The sequence below is a fragment of the Cygnus olor genome, chromosome 2 (assembly GCF_009769625.2).
Source record: "Cygnus olor isolate bCygOlo1 chromosome 2, bCygOlo1.pri.v2, whole genome shotgun sequence".
In the NCBI taxonomy this organism is placed as follows: Eukaryota; Metazoa; Chordata; class Aves; order Anseriformes; family Anatidae; genus Cygnus; species Cygnus olor.
Genome location: NC_049170.1, coordinates 114967823 through 114986240, shown reverse-complemented (window position 1 = coordinate 114986240; position 18418 = coordinate 114967823). Strand labels below are relative to the sequence as shown.

Below are 18418 nucleotides of genomic sequence, written 5' to 3'. Positions count from 1 at the left end.
TATTTCTGAAATGAATTTGTACAGTATTTCCTGCGCTGTTGTAGACTTAAACCAATTTTTATGTTATTGGCCTTCTGAATTAAGTGAGCCTTCAGAATGATGGGGGTAGCCTGTTGTCATTATTTTCTTATGTTTCTTTAATAGAACCAATAACTGTAGAAGTCTCTTTCCGAAACCCATTGAAAGTTCCACTTCTGTTGACTGACCTTTCATTGCTGTGGAAATTTCAACACAAAGACTTCAGTGCTAAACATGGTGAAGCAAAAGAGCCGGTAAGGAAAGCGTTATCTTTTTCCAAACAAAAAAACCCAGGCAGTTAGTTATGGAGTTAAAAGGTTGAAAACTTAAGTTTTCAAAGTTTCAGAGTATGAAAACAGCTGGTTTAAGTGTAAATTTAAAAGGTGGGGGCTGTGGGGAAAGGGAAGGCAGCTACTGTATATGATTCATTATGAATTGCTCTAGATTTTCACACACTTACAGGCACGAAGCAACCAAGTTAACAAACTTAGGCTTTACAATACTCATTACAGTAATGCAAAGCAAAATACTTCAACGTTTTATTGCACGTGTAGCATATCTGAGTCACAATAGGCACCTTGACCGATAGAAATGACTTGCCGTGTTAATAAGTATTTTATGTAATGCCTATTTCTTACTCACTACTTTGTATGTAGTGAAGTATGTGTTCTGAAAAGTGGTGCTGGTATGATATATGAACCTCTATGTATCTAGAAGTAAAATGGAAAATATTTTGAGTATTTTCAGTGAACTACTTACTACTGTTTAATTTGACGCTTAAACTAATACTGCCAGAACTTCCTTCTTAAGGACTCTTCTAACTCCCTTATTTTTAATGCTGTTATATGTTCTGATACTGAATATTACAGGAAATTTGTTGATAATTTGGTTTCTTAGACAAAAAAAAGTTTTGGAACATAGTGATCTGTAAAGGTGCTGCAAGTTTCTGCTAGTTATGAGGTTTTATATAAATAAGTCTCAACAGTTACCATACATTTGCAATTTTATTCTTGTCTAAACTGCTACTTTAATGGTACAATCAATACTTCTGTGAGTATCAATGAAATTATAAACTGGAACTGTTTTTAATCAGTGATAAGTCTTAAATTTCTCTCAAGTACATGTTTGAACTCTCAGCAGCTGCTACAGTTCAGAAAGTCCAAGAGGATGGGCATACAACATTGCCAATTTTTAAGTCTGTAAACTGGAATTTGTGTGCTTTTTGTTCTTGAACACTCTAGGAAAGCTGCAAGAAATAGTATATATGGCAATCTTTCTGTCCAGGAGTAATATCTGAGAAGGTCTGTCTTCTTTTTCAGGGAAAATGCGATGATGATATGATAGGAACTGAAGCAATAGCAGAATTTCTAATTAATAGTGAGGAGACAAAAGTGGTAAGTACCATACTTTATATAACATTGATAATAGTCTTATCAATGTTATCTCTTCTTAAAACTTTGGGATAGGATGGAGTTCAGTCATGTTACAACCTGAATTCAAACTTAGAGGAAATGTTACTATGTGTGAAGAACTGGATTTTTTAGATCTCATCAATGCGTATAAGTAACTGAAGGGAGAGTGAGATAGGACAAGATGCAATGGGCACGTACTGAAACATGGAATGTTCTGTCTGAACATCAGGAAGCAGAGTTTACTGTGTGGCTGATGGAGCACAGGCAGCCCAGAGAGGTTATGGAGTCTCCCCCAGAGATATTCCAAACCTAACTGGGAGAGGTCCTTGGGCAAAGCAGCTCTAGGTGGCCCTGCTTGTGCAGGGTTGTCAGACAAGACCTCCAATGGTCCCTTCACACCTTAAAAATTCTGAAAAATTCCTTAAAAATTCAAACTCTGTTCAAGTTAAATTTTATTACAATTTAGGATTCTTTTCTCATGTAACAAGTACTTTCCTGTAAATGACCTGTATTTACTATATATGGTTATGTCTTATGCAACTGTAAAGTAAATGTAGCTATGAGAGTCTTTAGTAATTGGACATTTAAATGTAATATTACTTATTTAGTAGCAACAACACCAAAAATTTAACATATCTCCACAGGCAAGACTAAAGCTCTTTCCCCATCAAACAGGGGAGCTACATATTCTGGGAGTCGTTTATAATCTTGGCACTGTTCAGGGTACTGTGACATTAGATGGGATAGATCCTTCTATTGGATTACAGGAAGGTACGTATATTATTCCTTCAAGTGTGTGTGTCTGGAAAGGGGAGTTGTGGATTCTGCTGAGTAAAACTGAATTGTGGTCCAGTGTTTTGACAATGCAAGGCCTTTCTTTAAGTAAAGATATAGAATCAAATAGGGAGAGAGAAACTGGAATGGGGAAATAATGAATTGGCATCCATATGATTACCATAAGAAAGGAAGTAACTTCTGCAAAACCTGTTCCTACATTCCTTTTAAATCTTTAGAAATTCTGAAACCCTTAAATTCATATATTCCATCTATGGTGTCTATAACAAATTTATTGACTCCTTTACCATTTATTTTTGTTCCTTTTTTAACTTTCTTTTAACTTTTCTGTGTTGCACTAACCTTTTTGACATAGATTCCCAAATATAAATTTAGCTGATATAGTTTACTTATCTTGACTTTTTTTGGTTGTCTTTCCTTTATATTAACATATAAATGCCTTAATTGCATGTTACTTAATATGTTTTGTTGAGTCATTCATCTGGAACTGTCTCCCACAGGGAAAATTTCATTCTTGAAGTAAATGGGGATTAAAGTACATACTTGCAGATGTCTAAAAGAAATAAGCTTGGTTAACTATCTGTGAACTGGAAATTTGTGGCTAAGCTTTTGGAATAAAAATCATCTGAAGAGTGGTGGCCTGTTTTTGAAGGAAGAAAACGTTTTGAGCAACTTTTTCATAGCTTGGCAGAAATTAGGAAGTTAAATGGATCACCTTTACTCAATACCCCCTCCCCTTTTCCCAGCCAGTCTCATATCCTTATTCTTTTTACTGCCAGAACTTTAAAGAATTGAAGTAAAATTTAAAGGGCAAAATTTAAATGGATATCTGGCTGTCTGAACTTGCAATAGCAATGCATTCTGTGTCACAGTAAGCTGTGAATAGTTTTTTGTCAGTGATGCTGCTTAATCAGTGAACACTGCATGTTCACAGTAACAAGAATCAAAATGATTTGTAAGATTGGGAAGGGAAGTTCAGATCACTTTGCAGAAAGAGTTGCTTTAAAAAAAGCTTTTAAAACTGTTTCAGGAAAGTTTGTCTCCAATGGGTTATCTGTACGAGGACGACAAGACTTAGAAATCCAGGGGCCTCGACTTAATAACACAAAAGAAGAAAAAACATCAATTAAGTATGGACCTGATCGACGTTTAGATCCCATTATTACAGAAGAAATGCCTTTGTTGGAGGTATGTAGCTTTTTCTACTGGTAATTTTGAGCAAATTGCTGAATCTAGAACTATAAATGTAGTTCAAACAATGAAGTCTTAAACTTCATTTATGTTTAAGTCTTTCCAGTTAAATTTGGCACTGACAGGTCATAATCTGTGTTTTGTTTTCCAAAGGAGACTTGAAGCCTCCAAATTAATGTAATTCTGAAATTGTTATACTCCCTTTCGATTTTTTTAGTTTGCAGCAGCTTTTGTAGCCAAATTATAACTATAGGTAGGGAAGAGTCAAATAGGTGTCTTTGTTTGCCATTTTTCATCTGGAATACTTCAAGTTGGTTAACAAAAGTGGTGGTTTTTCTTCCTAGGGTTATTGAAGTGGTCTCTCTGGCTAATGACAGCACTCAATAGTTTAAGTGCTAGATTTTTTAAAGCTCATTCGTAACTTTGCTCAATGTTCAGTTTTTTTCTCCTCCTGTTCTCTCCAATACAGGTGTTCTTTATAAACTTTCCTACAGGGCTTCTTTGTGGAGAAATCAGAAAAGCATATGTGGAATTTGTGAATGTAAGCAAGTGTCCTCTTACTGCGCTGAAGGTTGTGTCCAAGCATCCAGAATTTTTTACTTTTGGTGCAAATACTGCAGTTCTAACACCACTAAGTCCTTCAGCTTCTGAAAACTGTAGTGCTTACAAGACTGTTGTGACAGATCCTACCTCTGTGCGTACTGCATTGCTATCTTCAGCTTCTTCTGTAGACTTTGGGGTTGGCACAGGAGGTCAACCTGAGGTAATACAAGTCCCACTTCCTGACTCAGTTCTTCTTCCTGGGGCATCAGTGCAGCTGCCAATGTGGTTACGAGGACCGGATGAAGAAGGTGTTCATGAAATAAACTTTTTATTTTACTATGAAAGTGTTAAAAGACACTCAAAAATGTGGTAAGTTATCTACCTTTTTCTCCTACTTATTAGGCTGTTAATAATAAACACCATAAGCATAAATTTAAACTCTACTGAATTTCTCTGAATTGCAGTGAAGATATGTGGCCTATTATCTGCTGTTCTAAGCAATAACTTTATTGTATGATCCAGTTTTCATGTGAAACTATATAGCCTATACTTCTTCCATCAGAGCGCCAATATTTAATAACTTAACAGAGGGGGAGTTAATGGAACTGCTTGATACAGAGACTGTTCATAGTTTGTGTCTCTGGGAGCACATCACCCTGCGGGACAGAAGAAAAACTTCATGACTTTTTCTTTCTGTATTTTATATTAAAAAAAAACAACAAAACAGTCTGCTTTAAACCGAAGATTTTTTCCTAATTAAAATGTGGCTAGTGATTGTATTATGATGAAGTTACCCTTTGTAGGGGTTAAATACCAAGTTTGACTTGCATGCTGTTGTATAGCTCTTCTTTGGACCATTCCTGGGACAATGAACAGTTGTTTGATACTACAAGCTAACAAATAGTACATTCCTTTAACTTTACTATTGCTTATTCTCAAGTCCCACATGTTTCCCAAGCTAAGGTAGCTCAGAGGAACTTACTTTGAGAAACCCGTTCTTCAAAGATTCTGGGGTAAATAGGCCTTTGCTCAGAAAGTGAAGGTATCAGCCTTTAGGAAGGCATTTCTGAATTTATCTGTTTACTAAAGCTTCACTATGAAGACTGTCTATTCTTGTCACCTCCTGCCCCTACAAGCTGTCTTTTACCATTCTATAAGTACTGTGCATACAACATTACCTTAGAGCTGTTAGAGCTCAAAGCTAGAGCAGAAAAGAAGTTTTAATAGGCTTTATCTAGATTTAGTTTTCTTTCCAATAAGAAATCTGATTGTGGACTAAATAAATGTAATTATTTAATTTTCTGGGAGAGAATTTCATTAGGGAGCTGTATGTGCTAGATTCATTTGTCTGGAGAAGTGCATCTCAGCCTTCGTTAAGTAGTAGTGCAGGCTAGGAGCAATGCTTCTGTAGCATCAGAGCTGAGGAGCTGCCTCCATACGGTAGACATTCAGGATGATGGTGCCTTAGGTGTGATGGTACCTTAGGTGAGCTCTAGTCCCATGCACTTAAGCTCCAGCCACAAGCTGACATTGTTTTTCAGGCTAGTTCTGAGAAAGAGCAAGTGAGCTTGGCTTCTGAGACTTTTTCATCATGTAAACCAAAGCAAAGTAAGTTGAAGACTGTCAAGATTAGATCAACAACATGTTCCTGAAAATCAAACTACAAATCATGTAAATGTACCCTTTGATAACTCCCAGTCCATGGGAATTTGTTGAATGCGGTGGTGTTTTGGTAAATGTTTGTGCAGGAGCTGTGACTCACTAGTGAGCCTTTTATGGTTTACTTGCTGAAAAACTGTATTTCCAAAGCATGTGGTGATGTTAAATTGCTTAATTACATCCCTCTGCCTGTTTGCTTTCATTATGCCACTTGTTTTATATCTGAAATATTAACAAAGTATTTTTTGTCATGGTAACATCTGACCTTTTTTTCTGGTAGCTTGAACTGGGTAGGCACTGTTCAAACAGTTTCTTATCCATTGCAGCATGGTTGTTTAGCATCTTATCAAAATGATATGTTAAAAAGAAAAATGCCTTTTTGGTCATTGAAGGGAATAAATTGTTTAATAGCTTGATATGGATGAGAAATGTAAAAGCTAGACTTGATGAGAAGTTATGGACAGCAGTCCTGGTTCTTCAGAATGTTGTTTTTCCTTCCATTTCTAGTCATAGAGTATTAAGGCACACTGCAGTTATTTGTACTAGTCGATCTCTACATATTCGAGCTACTGTCTGCAGAAGTAATGCACTTGAAGATGATGAAGGTGGAGGGGACAACATGTTGGTGTTTGTGGATGTAGAAAATATCAATACTGTAAGTTCTTTCTTTAATGACAATACTGTTAAGCTCAGCAGACATGTAAATGTCGCCAGTAGAACCAATATTTAATTAAAAGCTTTTATACTAACATTCTGACTGGAAATATTAAGTAAGCCTTGCATATTTAGACTTTCAAATTAATGTTGGAAAGAAAGTACTAACATTAAGTTATGCCTCAAAACTAGCTATGGATGTCTGCTAGAACCACCTCAACACTAAATGTATGTGATTTTGAATCTGTCTTCAAGCTCCTTTTGGAAGACTTATTCCAAATTCATGGATGTTCCTAATGCTTGCATCTCTCTGAATGAGGCAACCTGTGTTCCTTCTCTCTGTGCTGCACCCCCAACCCCAGTAGAATTAGCAATAACCTGAAGGAAGCTTCCGCGTCCATATTCGTTAACAAACTCTCACGTTTGGAAACACAATCCAAACGCAGATATGTCTGTTGTGGTCTGATGGCTTAGCAAAGCAGATGACAATATTTCAGTTTTTCTAACTGTGTTAATTTAAATTTACTTTTTCTGGTTAAAGCTGCTCCCATTTTTTTTAACAAGGCCAGGTAATCGAATCCTCTGCTTATTAGAATTCCTAGACACTTAAATGGTAGTGGAATCATGGAGAATCTTGGAGCTGATTTGTCATTTCAAGTTAAGTGTGTACGTTCTTTTTTCTTCAGATACTAAGGTGAATATTGCCAGCCTTCTTTGAGGAGGAGGGAGTACACAAAGCAGTTAGCGAGTTTACAGATGACATTGTGCAAAACTTATTTTTCCACTGTCATTTCATTCTTTCCAATAAAGAAAACCATCCCAAAAGCTACTTTCCATCGTGTATATATATGTAATTTTAAGAGCTGTTGAATTTCTGGGATTTATGTTTTTGCAAGGATCCTGAAGTAGTCTTAGAAACTAAGTGTCCTTTTGGACAATGGTCTGCATTGGAGTTTAAAAAAGTCTAGGTTTTATTATAGTCACGTTAATCTAAAATGCCACCTTGTGGGAGTTTGTCCATAGGATCTTTTTCATCTTCTTACAGCTTTGCTTACTGGAATTCAAAGTTGCTGGGAGCCGGGACTGTTTTATATTACAGTGGGTCTTCAATCTGTTCTTGTCTCCTTAGTACTGTATTGCAGGTGGCGTGAATGAAGAGTTAAATGAAGATTCCAACAGTACCACTTTGTGATGAACACATACTGTGCAATGAAGAACACTACAAGTATGACTGGTCTTATTTGACATCATTTTTGTTTCTTTCTTAGAGTGAGGCTGGTGTTAAAGAGTTTCATATAGTTCAAGTTTCAAGTAATAGCAAACACTGGAAGCTTCAAAAATCTGTTAACATCTCTGAAGACAAAGGTGTGTATCCTTAATACCAAAAGGATAGCAAGTCCAGCTTCTGCCTGATGAGAAAGTTAATCTTGTAAGAAGTTGAACTTGCCTTTCAGAATAACTCAGTTATAGATGTTTTTGTGTTCCTTTCAAGCAAAGTGCCTTTCAACTTTCATTAACTTAAAACATGGTCTTAATTTACAGGTAAATTATTTAAGTGTTGTGGAGAAATCCATGTCTGGGTTGGCTGATAACTTGCCTCGCAAGAAAAGTGTCTCGTGGCATTCTTTTATTTCTGTTTGTGTATATCAGTGTAACATTTGACTGATCAACAGAATATTTGACAAATGCTCTATTCAGTTATTAGAAATATACCAGAATTGCTAGTGCTGTGTATCCTGCCTTAGCTAATATACCTTGCTAATTTTTGAAAAGGCAACCCAAGAAAACAGACATCTATTATTGTATCTAACGTGCTATCTTTACATGTATGCTGATGCTTTATATATTTAAAGTGAATCTAGACAAATCTTCTTGCATTAGTATTGAAGGTGAACCAGTTGGATATGATTTTGTCTTCTGTTCCTTCTTTCTTTCTCTGTATCTGCTTTACGTAGTGCAGCTTGTTTTCTGCTATAGAAGTAGGTGGAATGGGTTAGCAGAAAGTCATCTTTACTATAATGCAGTTGTTCTGCTTGTTCAGACATGCTATTTAAGTGTCAGTGTGGTTTTATTTGTGAAGTTCAAAGGCTGACTTTTGGCTAGTATGGGATGCTAAGTGATTATGTTGAAGGGGAAAAAAAATTTGTGATTTTTTTTTCAGATACTAAACTTGCTAGCAGAGAGAAAGCAAAGTTGTGCTTTAAAGCAGTAAGATGCAAAAACTCAGAAGGTAGGTTCTCTTTTGAATGAGGTAACATTTTTTGAAGGGGATTACAGTTGGGGTGTTGTCTACTGCAGTTTACTTTTTGTGATGCTGAAATGATGCCTTCTCTTTTTATCCCTTAGAAAACTACACATTTGCAGATATTGTCTTTGGAAATGAGCAGGTAAGTTAACTGGTGCAACTGCATATTATGTCTTGTGCAAGTAGCCTAGTGAAATCCTTTTTTACTTATTCTATTGTTTTTTTATCTTTTCACTAAGATAAATTAAGAATTCTAACTCCAGATTATTGTAAACATTGGAAACCTCTAATGAATGTAGGTACTAGAATTTCAAAACCACTAATTTAGGTTGCAATCAGTTCAGGGAGTCTGTTTCTCTAATTTCTTGAAAGATGGTTAGAATTACAGGCTACCACACCCTATTAATCTGTTTAAGCGTACAAATGTCTGAAGAAGAATCAGTTTAGAAAATGATCTTGGTACATAGAATGTTTTTCCAAAACCTGAGAAAACAAGACACTTAATTGGATCAGAAATCTACACTAAGGTAATGAATTTGGTTAGTTGGATGTCGGTACTAGATCGCTTGTTTTACGTTGAGGGTATATTTTCCATGTATGCATCTGGCTTTTTAAAGCCAAAGAAAAGCTACTCAATGCCATTTCTTTTATAGACATATAAATTGAGTTTAGGACTGAAAATCTGGATAGGCTTCATGAACTTCAGCTTTCTTGTAAGAAAATATTCTCCACTTGGGCTGTGGGAAGGGTTCCTTCCCTTCTAGGCAATTACTTCAAAAAGCAGTTATTCTCCTTGGATACAAGTATTCTGCCGATGGGGGGAAAAAAACAGCAGCTCTGCAACAACATATTCTGGAATGTCTGACATTCTTTTAAATGGAGGAAGCTAAAGTCTTATTTATCATGTTTGTCCAGGCATCATTGATGTCAGTCTTAACCACCACTTCCTTAATAAGCTTTTGACATTTGTCACTGCTTATGCTAAGCTTTTCCAAACTTGACAAACAGCACAGTACTTCTGCACCTGTAAAACAGGTGGGATCTCTAATCTTTGCTAGTTAAGTGTACATTCCTAACTGGCAATTATAGGGTAATTAACTAGAAGAATTTATTATTAACCTAATAATTAGTTAAAATACTAATTAGTATTAATAAAACAGTAGTGATTTGCATGTACGTTAGTTCAGAGGAGATGCTTCAGCTCTCTTGATTATTATAGCCTCAGTAGGCTGTCTGGTAATAATCAAATACCTTATTTCTAAGTTCAGTACTTGTGATTTTAGATCAGTGATCTGTAGTCCTGTTCCCGTATGTTGCTTTGGAGGTTTCACTATGTAGTGCTGATGGCTGTAAAAAGAGCAAGCATTGTAACCAAAATTAGTGGCATATTTGCAAAAGATTGTTTGAGAATGGAACTGAAATACTACAATGATGAGTTCTGTTAGGGAAACTTGTACCAGCTTGCATCTTTTCCTGAGAGCACTTTCTTTTTCTTGCAGATAATAAGTTCAGCTAGTCCTTGTGCAGACTTTCTTTTTCAAAGCTTATCCTCTGAATTAAAAAAAACACATGTGCAATCTCATACTCATGGATCTCAGAGGGCTGTGAAACAATCATTTGATGAGGCAGTCAGATTGATACAAAGATGCAGTGAAGTGGACTTGAATGTTGTTGTACTGTGGAAGGTAAGTATATTATTTTCTACATGTCAAAACTCATAGCCAAATTTCAGAGAGCTTACAACTATGTCGCATCCTGAACTTTCAAGCATACTTGTACAAAACTTACAGATGTAACTTTTTAAAACCAGACTAATAAACTAAAAAAGTGGTAAGAAGCCAAGACAGTCCTAATACTTGTAGTAAACCACTTAAATGGTTTTATGCTGTCCTACATGCATCCCGTTCTTGTAAGCTCTTTTTTTTAAGAGAAAATTAACAAAAAAATACATTTTAAGTTTTCATAATGCTTGCTTTTATTATAGATCTGTAAGAGTGACCCCGTGTGCTTTGAAGAAGACCCAATTTACCAGAATGCAAGTCTTAAGTAGTGGCAATTAGCAGTCTGAACCACAGTTGTTTGTGCTTGCAAAATTTAAAGCATAAACATAAATATGTAAGTCAAGTTAGCATTTAGGTTTTGGACAAAACATCTTCCAGTTAAGGAGAGAATGTTAACTATGAAGCTTATCATTGCTTTTGGTCTGCTAATGTCTGTGGTCTCTGTTCTGTATTTTGTAGGCATATGTTGTGGAAGACAATAAGCAGCTTATTTTGGAAGGCCAGCATCATATTGCCCTTAACACAGTTGGGAAGGAGGTTTTTTCATTTCCTCAGAAGCAGGTAATCTACTATGAAACTTTCCTTTGCAATCGCTTCTTTCCCAAAATGCGTTTGATGCATTTTCTTGTAAATGGAAGTAAGTGGAATCATTTTGGGTGCTTTTGTAAAATCTAATGTAAGACTTCAGTAAGGTACAGCTATGTCGTTGTTTTTGTAAACTGTTCCCTGGTATTTCAGACTACATCTAGAAGCTTATTAATAGATTAAGTCAAAGTTAAAATGATGTAATTATTTTTAAGTGTTAACAGGATAAAAATTTCATAAATTCTACTACGTACGACTTCTAAGTGAAGGCCTTTATTGTAAAATTTTTAAAAACAAAAGCAGAAACTCTGGGGAAATTAGTAAGACATTGAAAGATTTATTAGAATATATAAACTAGCTTAATACATTATTTCATTTTCAAATTTTATAGCCTGTTTGGTTATACAAAGAAAACATCTGCAAGAAATTTGTATGTATCTCTTGGTACATGAAACAGTAACAACTATGAAAGTTATAGATAAGTTTGCATAAAAACGTGTATGCAATTTTGTATGAAGGTGGCTAATGTGTAAAATGAAAAACATACTTATTTAGTTTTCTGTTGGCCAGTACAATGCTGCTCCTTCTTGTTTTGGTTCTGGTTCCTTTGTAATGCAATTCTGGTGAAAACATATGCAGCTTTTAGTGAGCCCTCTTACTCTTTTCTGGTAAGAAAACACTAAGACAAATGTGACTTTCTATAGAGATTGTTATAACACAAATAGTGAATTACTCAGATATCTGAAGCTATGCATTTGGCTTTGGTTCATAAGCCTGTAAGTAATTTACATCGCAAAGGCTTTTCTGTTTAGTCCTTTTATGCTATGAAATTGAAATAGATCAGAAGGGACGTTAGTTTGATCTAAACTGGCTGCTGTTCATTCCCACTGAAGAATCAGAAAATGTAAATCCTAACTTCTGAAGAGGTTTCTCTTGCAAAAACAACGGAAGCCTCTGCATGTGTGGACTCAAGCTATGCTTACAATATTATACTGTATTGGTCTAATGATTACTTCCCATTCTAATATTCTTTCCTGTATTTTAAGTTGTATGTAGAACAGTAGATCATACTGTAAACATCTGAAGTTACAAGAGAAAATGCTGTTGAATTCTGCTCCTTGATCCTGTTGAGGTCTTGTTCTAGCAAATGGATGGGGAGAGAAGTAGGAATGAATTGCATCTGCATCCTAAAAGAATCACATCTGCATCCTAAATAAACGTATCACCAAACATTAGACATGCTAGGTATAGGGATTTTCATTTTTTGTTGACTGTATCGGAATACTAGATGTCTGCATTGAGTTTAGTTGTTTTAAGCTAAACAAAAATGATCACAACTTGTTGAGGAATGCATGCTACTGTCTTAAAGATTAGAGGCTGCATTCTCATCAATATTGTTATTACAACTACAAATAGATGCTACATTGATTATATACACTTAATGAACAAATTTTCAGAACTTTGTTTTGAACCATTCTGTACCTTTAGAAGCAGAAATCCATCTGTACTGTCATGGTGTTGAAATCTAGTTTGAGTAGGGTGGTTGTTTTTAATAAATGCTTAGCTCCTCTGCCTTCATGGTAACCAAAGCTCAGGTTGAAATTGGACTTCAAGAGCCTGTAATCTCAGGATGGCAGAAGAGGGAGAGACTTTGTATGCTCACATACTTTTAATTGGCATTTTTTATCATGAGAAGACAAACTCCTCTGAGTTCGAAGGTTTGGAAAGACCTTCAAGATCAAGTCCAACCATCAACCTGACCTACGGAGTCCCTACCATGTCCTTGGGTGTCTGTATGTCTCTTGAATACCTCCACCACTCCCCTGGGCAGCCTGTTTCAATGCTTGAACACCCTGTCCGTGAAGAAATATAAGCCTCCCCTTGTGCAACTTGAGACTGTTTCCTCACATGCAGTCACCTGAGAAAGGAGATGGACACCCTCCTTATTACAGCCTCCCTTAAGGTAGTTATAGAGAGGAATGAGGTCTCTTCTCAGCCTGCTGTTGTTCCCACTAAACAACCCCAGTTCCCCTGGTTGCTCCTCATAAGCCTTGTTTTCCGCTCGCTTCACCAGCTTTGGTGCTCTTCTCTGCATATGCCGGAGCAAGTCAACACCCTTATTGTAGTGAGGGGCCCTAAACCAAACACAGTATTTGAGGTGTGGTCTCATCAGTGCCCTGTGCAGGGGTCCAATTACTTCCCTGGTCCTGCTGGCCACACTATTTTTCATGTGGGTCAGGATGCCTTTGGCCTTCTTGGCCAGCTGGGGATGCTGCTGGCTCATGTTCAGCTTGACAAGCACCCCCCAGGTCCTTTTCTTTGCTAGGCAACTCCAGCCACTCTTTCCCAAGCCTGTACCACTGCCTGGGGTTCTTATGACCCGAGTGCAGGACCCAGCACTGAGCCTTGTTGAATGTCATGACTGGAATGCATGTTGATTTAGCCTATTGAGAACCCTCTGCAATGAGACTGAGCCCCGAAGGACGCTACTGATGACTGGCCACCAACCACGTTGAATTCTGTGCACTGTGACTCTTCAGCCAGTTCTTCACCTAGTGAACTGTACGCCTGTCCAAGCCATGAGCAACCATGTTCTCCTGGAGAAACTGTATGAAACAATGTCAAATGCTTTACTAAAATCCAGATAACATCCACAGTCTTGTCCTTATCTGCTAAGCATGGTATCTTGTCACAGAAGGAGATCAGGTTAATCAAGCAGGACCTGCCCTTTATAAACCCGTGCTGGCTGCTTCTGATCATCTGATTGTCCTCTGTAACAAGTTAAATGATCGGAGACTTTGCAGCAGTTAAATATGTGGAGTGAATGAAGTAAAGAGTTTAAAGAATCGCCAAAGTAGGATTAAGAGACGCTATGCAGGGAAAATAATATACTTCATCTGTTAGTTAAGGCTTGCATATTCTCTTTAAAATATCTTGCTCTTTAGTTAAAGTTACACAAGCAGTGAAATGGGGTGGAGGAAATCCCAGAGTCAAACAGTACTTCTGCCATTACGATTTCAGTACATACCTCCCAGAACTGTAACAGTCAAATAGTTTCTTTGTAAATCTGTGTTTATTTTGTGTAAGTCATCAACGAGGTTGGAAACCAGACTGTTTCCGAGTGTCTTGGGCTGACAGTATAGCATTTAGCTGTTTTCTGTGGACTAGACAGCAGAGGGAGATGGAGATGCATGCTTTTTACCACAACTTTATACGGTTAAGCTATGAAGAGCTGCTTGGTTCTGGAAAATAAATGTATTTGCAGATTCTGAACAGTGGTCACTGAGGGTGCAAGAGTCTGCTTCACTCCCTGTGTTTCTTGCTGTGTTTTTACTTGCTGCTTTTTGAGTGGCTTTTTTTCCTCTTTACTTGAACTGCTTCTTTTTCATGGTGTTATAACCACCAACAGAACTGTTGCTTCTGGCAATACAGCAACTCCCAACCAAGAGCAATTTCACAGTAGACTTCGAGAAAACATGAGTAAAACTGTACCCCCCCACCCCTTTGTTTTGTTCTATTAATTTATGTTAAAGTAAACTCCAAGTGATTCCAATCTTAATGGAATTCTTCAAATAATTGCGTTAAGTAAATCTGGATAGCTTACTTTTTTTTTGGGGGGGAGGAGGGGGAATTTAACCTCTGTGTGCTTGCTGACCTCTGCTTTGTCAGTTATTGACTTAATTTTTTGCTAGCCTTTAAGGGTTTTGTTTGGATTTATTCAAGCTTAAACAACCTGTCAGAGAAACAAAGCTTCGGTAAAGGTCTGCATTAGAGAAGCACTAGATCTGTATTCATTGGCATGTTTCTCAAGTTCCTTAGGCAGTTGCTGATAGATTGGTAATTGTGTGTGCTGATATATAGTCATCTTAAGGTTTCTCAGCTAAAATGTTAAGTCTGCTGTCTGAAATGCAAGGACAGGTTACTTCCATTTGGTTCATTGTGGAACAGACAACAGGATGTGATTATTCCTGTACCACAGCAGCATAACTTGGCAGAGCATTTGATTTAAAAAAAAAAAAAGTACGGTTTCCATAAAATACAAGATAGTGGGGTTGAGGAAATGCCTAAAATGTTTCTGGCTAAAATTTCTTTATACTTGCGTTAAAAAGAGAAATTCTCTGAACTTTATTTGAAAGCTCAAATGCACATGCTTTACTTTATTCCCACGTGTGATCATTATATAATCATAAACGTTAAACTTTTTTCATTATAATCAAGGCTGCTTTTCTGTCATTGTAGACAGACTCTTGTTTTTACACTACAGGGTTTTTATCTGCAAAATTAAGTAGGTAATTAAATGTTTTCGAGCATAGGTTGCTGGACACAGTAGATATCTCGGGTGATGTGAGGAGCTACTTGCATCTTCTAGAATTTTGGAATTGGGACACAGAATGCTGACAGAACACTTAACAAATATTGACTCTGTTAAACCATTTTTATGTGTCGTACAGAAAGCTCTCTGAACAGTACAGAAAACATCTACCTACCTATCCTTTCCCTCACATATACTTTGGGAAAAAATGCTCTTTTGTAAAAGGTAGAAAAAGACCTGCTAAATATAGCTTTTTGCTGAATCAGAAGTTCAAAGGTGCCACACAGTGGTGTATGGCCTAGTCAAAGTAAAAACCTCACTAATAAAACCTAACTGTTACTTGTAGATAATATATATATATATATATATATTTTTTTTTGACAACAGTACTGCTAAGGAGAATGTTTCTCTTCTGAAGTTTGTTTTCAGAAATTCAGCTGTATTAAATGAAGGTCAAAATATGACCGCATCCAAAATACAGCTATTCTGTCACTTGAGTTCTTTACCTCCATACCATACTTCAAAGTAAAAGGGCAGAATAACTTCAGATTTCTTCAAACATCTATTCTCACCTAGGGCTGTTCTTCAATACTGTTTCTTTCTACTTTTTCTCCCATTTTTTTTCCTAATCCAGTCAATTCAAGCAGAAAGGTTCTGAAGCAAAAGCACAGTGCATTCTGTATAGTGGGGTTGAAGTAGTATTGTGGACTGGGGCATTTGCCATAATTTTGATTGACAAAGACTTGACACTGACCAAAGATGAGGAGCAGCCTGGTAGGGACTTACCAGGTAGGGACTTACCACTTCGGAATTTCATCATGTTCTTACACTACTAGCACCCATACTTGTGGAACATGTTAGCACATGAGCGTGATTTAGTTTTAACTTGTTTATATGAGGTTAAGTAAGTATGAGTGCATTAATTCAAGCATACTTTTTAAATGATTCTGTTCCCATGTATGGCGCTCTCCTTTCACTTTAATTGTGGAGGGGTCCTGTATTGCCCAAACTTAGAGATTCCTTCCAGACAGGATTAATCTGTGTATGCCCCAGGGCTGCACAAGATGTGCTTCTGGGCTGCTGTTTCAGTTCTGTGGATCAGACTGGTGTGAGCCCAAAGGAAAATCCATGAAATCCTTATGAAATCCTTATGGAATGGATGCTGACTTTTTAGCAGATTAGCAGAGTTTCACTTCAGAGATGATTGCTTTTGGTAACGCTACTTCTTAATGTAGGTATAACTTGGGAGTTAGAGTGAATATAGACAAATCATGTAGTGAAGAAAACCAGTGTAAAACTGAGATTTAAAAATGGTACTCTGGTTTTATTTTTTTCCCTGATATCTTTAAGAGTACATTGACCCAATCATTGGGAAGATTGTCTCTGAAGTTGAAAACTTTAAGTTGTCCAATACTCCTTAAAAGAAAAAAAAAAAATAGTTGCATGTAAAGATACCATCATTTCTGCCTATCTGATGGAAAGGAAGGACTTCTTACTTTGAAAGTGCCTTCTAAAGTTAAAGGACTTATTATGGGCAGACCTATCTATTACATCTATCGTATAATGCAAAAGATATATTGATCAGGGTGTAAATTTTGACTTTTCTAGCTTTAATTGGTTTATTAGTACAGTTTCTGGAGAAATCAAAAATTTCTGTGAATAGTACATGATTTCAGAAGCGTAACTAGGGATAATACACTTCTTTCTTTCAAAGAAGCAAAAAACCTCACTGTAATGGTCCTTACTTTTTTTAAAAAATACTGAATAAATAGTGAAATTGTGAAGATTATTCTAGTTGGAACAGTAAGCTTGTGTATTTTTATAGGTGTACATATGAAGCTGAGCTTTGTATATGACTTTGGACAGCAAAAAGTTTTCTAATAACAGAAACAGCATTTCTAGTACCAGTCATACAGTTTGTAGCTATTGGAAGGCAGCTGTGGGAGTGGTGCAGTTCTGTTGCTGCTCTCTATTGAATGTTTTCATAAAAAAAAAAAAAGACAAACTTAAATGCAGCTAAATAACTTGACAGGGAAAAAAGGTTCTGCTGCAACTGTCAAATTCAGTTCTTCCAAACTCTATGATGAAACCCATTCCAATCAAGCTTATCTGTACCACTACTGTTACATATGGTTGAGACCTTTAAATTGCGCCTAAACTATTATTTAAAGGGAGTATCCTGAATGTCGTTGTGGCCTTCTTGTATGGAACATACGGTGCTTGCTGTGTACTGTGGCCCACAGAAGTTTTGCAAAGAACTATAATGGGTCAACAAGCTGACTTTAGGTCTCAGAACTTTAAAAAGGCAAAAAACAAAGGCAAAACTCCAGTTAGGCTGGTGTTCTAGGATTTGAGCAACAAAATACCACGCATTTAATTTTTAGTTTTGTTTTACTTTAAGTGTGACTTGAGGCTATTATCTGTTTGGTGCATATTCTTGAAGGGGAGGGTACAGGTGCCCAAGTGAGTATGGGCATCTTTTTTTAGTAGTTTTGATTCAGTTTCTGAAGCTCCAGAGTAGGGAAGGAGTTTAATGCATCTTTAAACTTGGCATTTCTTATTAGATATCTGTAGGTAGCTCCATGGTCTGCATGCAGATCTTCTTGGTTACCATTTGGAAGTGTTTAATTCCCTCCTGAAGCATTAGGTAAGAGAATCATGTGCTAAATGTCATACAGCCTTTGTTCTAGATAAATTGCAAAAAAAAAAAAAAAAAAGACTTTGAGCAGCTGAACTTGAAGAAATGGACATCTTTAGTTGAATCTGACACCTAGAGGGTGACTGGAATTAAAATTTAGCCCTGTGATGGTGTAGTATTAGAAATAGAGATTTGAAATATTACTAGTATACTGCACTTTCACCAGTAAATGTTCCTGCTGCATTTCATGATGTTTTTGTCTATTTGTAGAGATAAATCTTCGTATTTGTCTTTTGTAGGGTTTTAAAAAAATACTCGGGAGTTCTGATTGGGAGGACTTGGAACAGGTAATTAACTCTAGGGCAAACTACAGTATGTAGGATATTGGTGTATGATCAAAGAGGTTGTTATAATTTGAGAGAAATTCAAATGAAAAACTATAATTTGAACTCTTGAAGGCTGGTGTTTTTCATGCTGTGAAGTTCCATCAAATTAGGTACATATAAAGTTGGGGTGGAACTAACAAATTCATTCAGGGCTTAAAGCAATTTGGGGGGAGAGATACTACACAGTAACAATGAAATA

At 36.6% G+C, this 18418-nt stretch overlaps 1 protein-coding gene across 4 annotated transcripts in view; it reads left to right on the top strand.

Annotated features, from left to right (window-relative positions):
* TRAPPC8 (trafficking protein particle complex subunit 8) overlaps positions 1-18418 on the top strand; it is a 49127-nt gene that overhangs the window by 25273 nt on the left and 5436 nt on the right. For 2 of the 4 annotated variants that reach the window (XM_040550292.1, XM_040550290.1), the window contains 12 exons: positions 145-272; positions 1338-1412; positions 2075-2201; positions 3256-3413; positions 3886-4328; positions 6126-6273; positions 7541-7637; positions 8434-8502; positions 8619-8659; positions 10017-10202; positions 10758-10859; positions 18133-18180. In XM_040550292.1, coding sequence (XP_040406226.1) covers positions 145-272; positions 1338-1412; positions 2075-2201; positions 3256-3413; positions 3886-4328; positions 6126-6273; positions 7541-7637; positions 8434-8502; positions 8619-8659; positions 10017-10202; positions 10758-10859; positions 18133-18180 — 1622 coding nt within the window. The remainder of the gene's footprint in view (positions 1-144; positions 273-1337; positions 1413-2074; positions 2202-3255; positions 3414-3885; positions 4329-6125; positions 6274-7540; positions 7638-8433; positions 8503-8618; positions 8660-10016; positions 10203-10757; positions 10860-18132; positions 18181-18418) is intronic. The other 2 variants (XM_040550293.1, XM_040550291.1) reach the window with 1 other exon arrangement.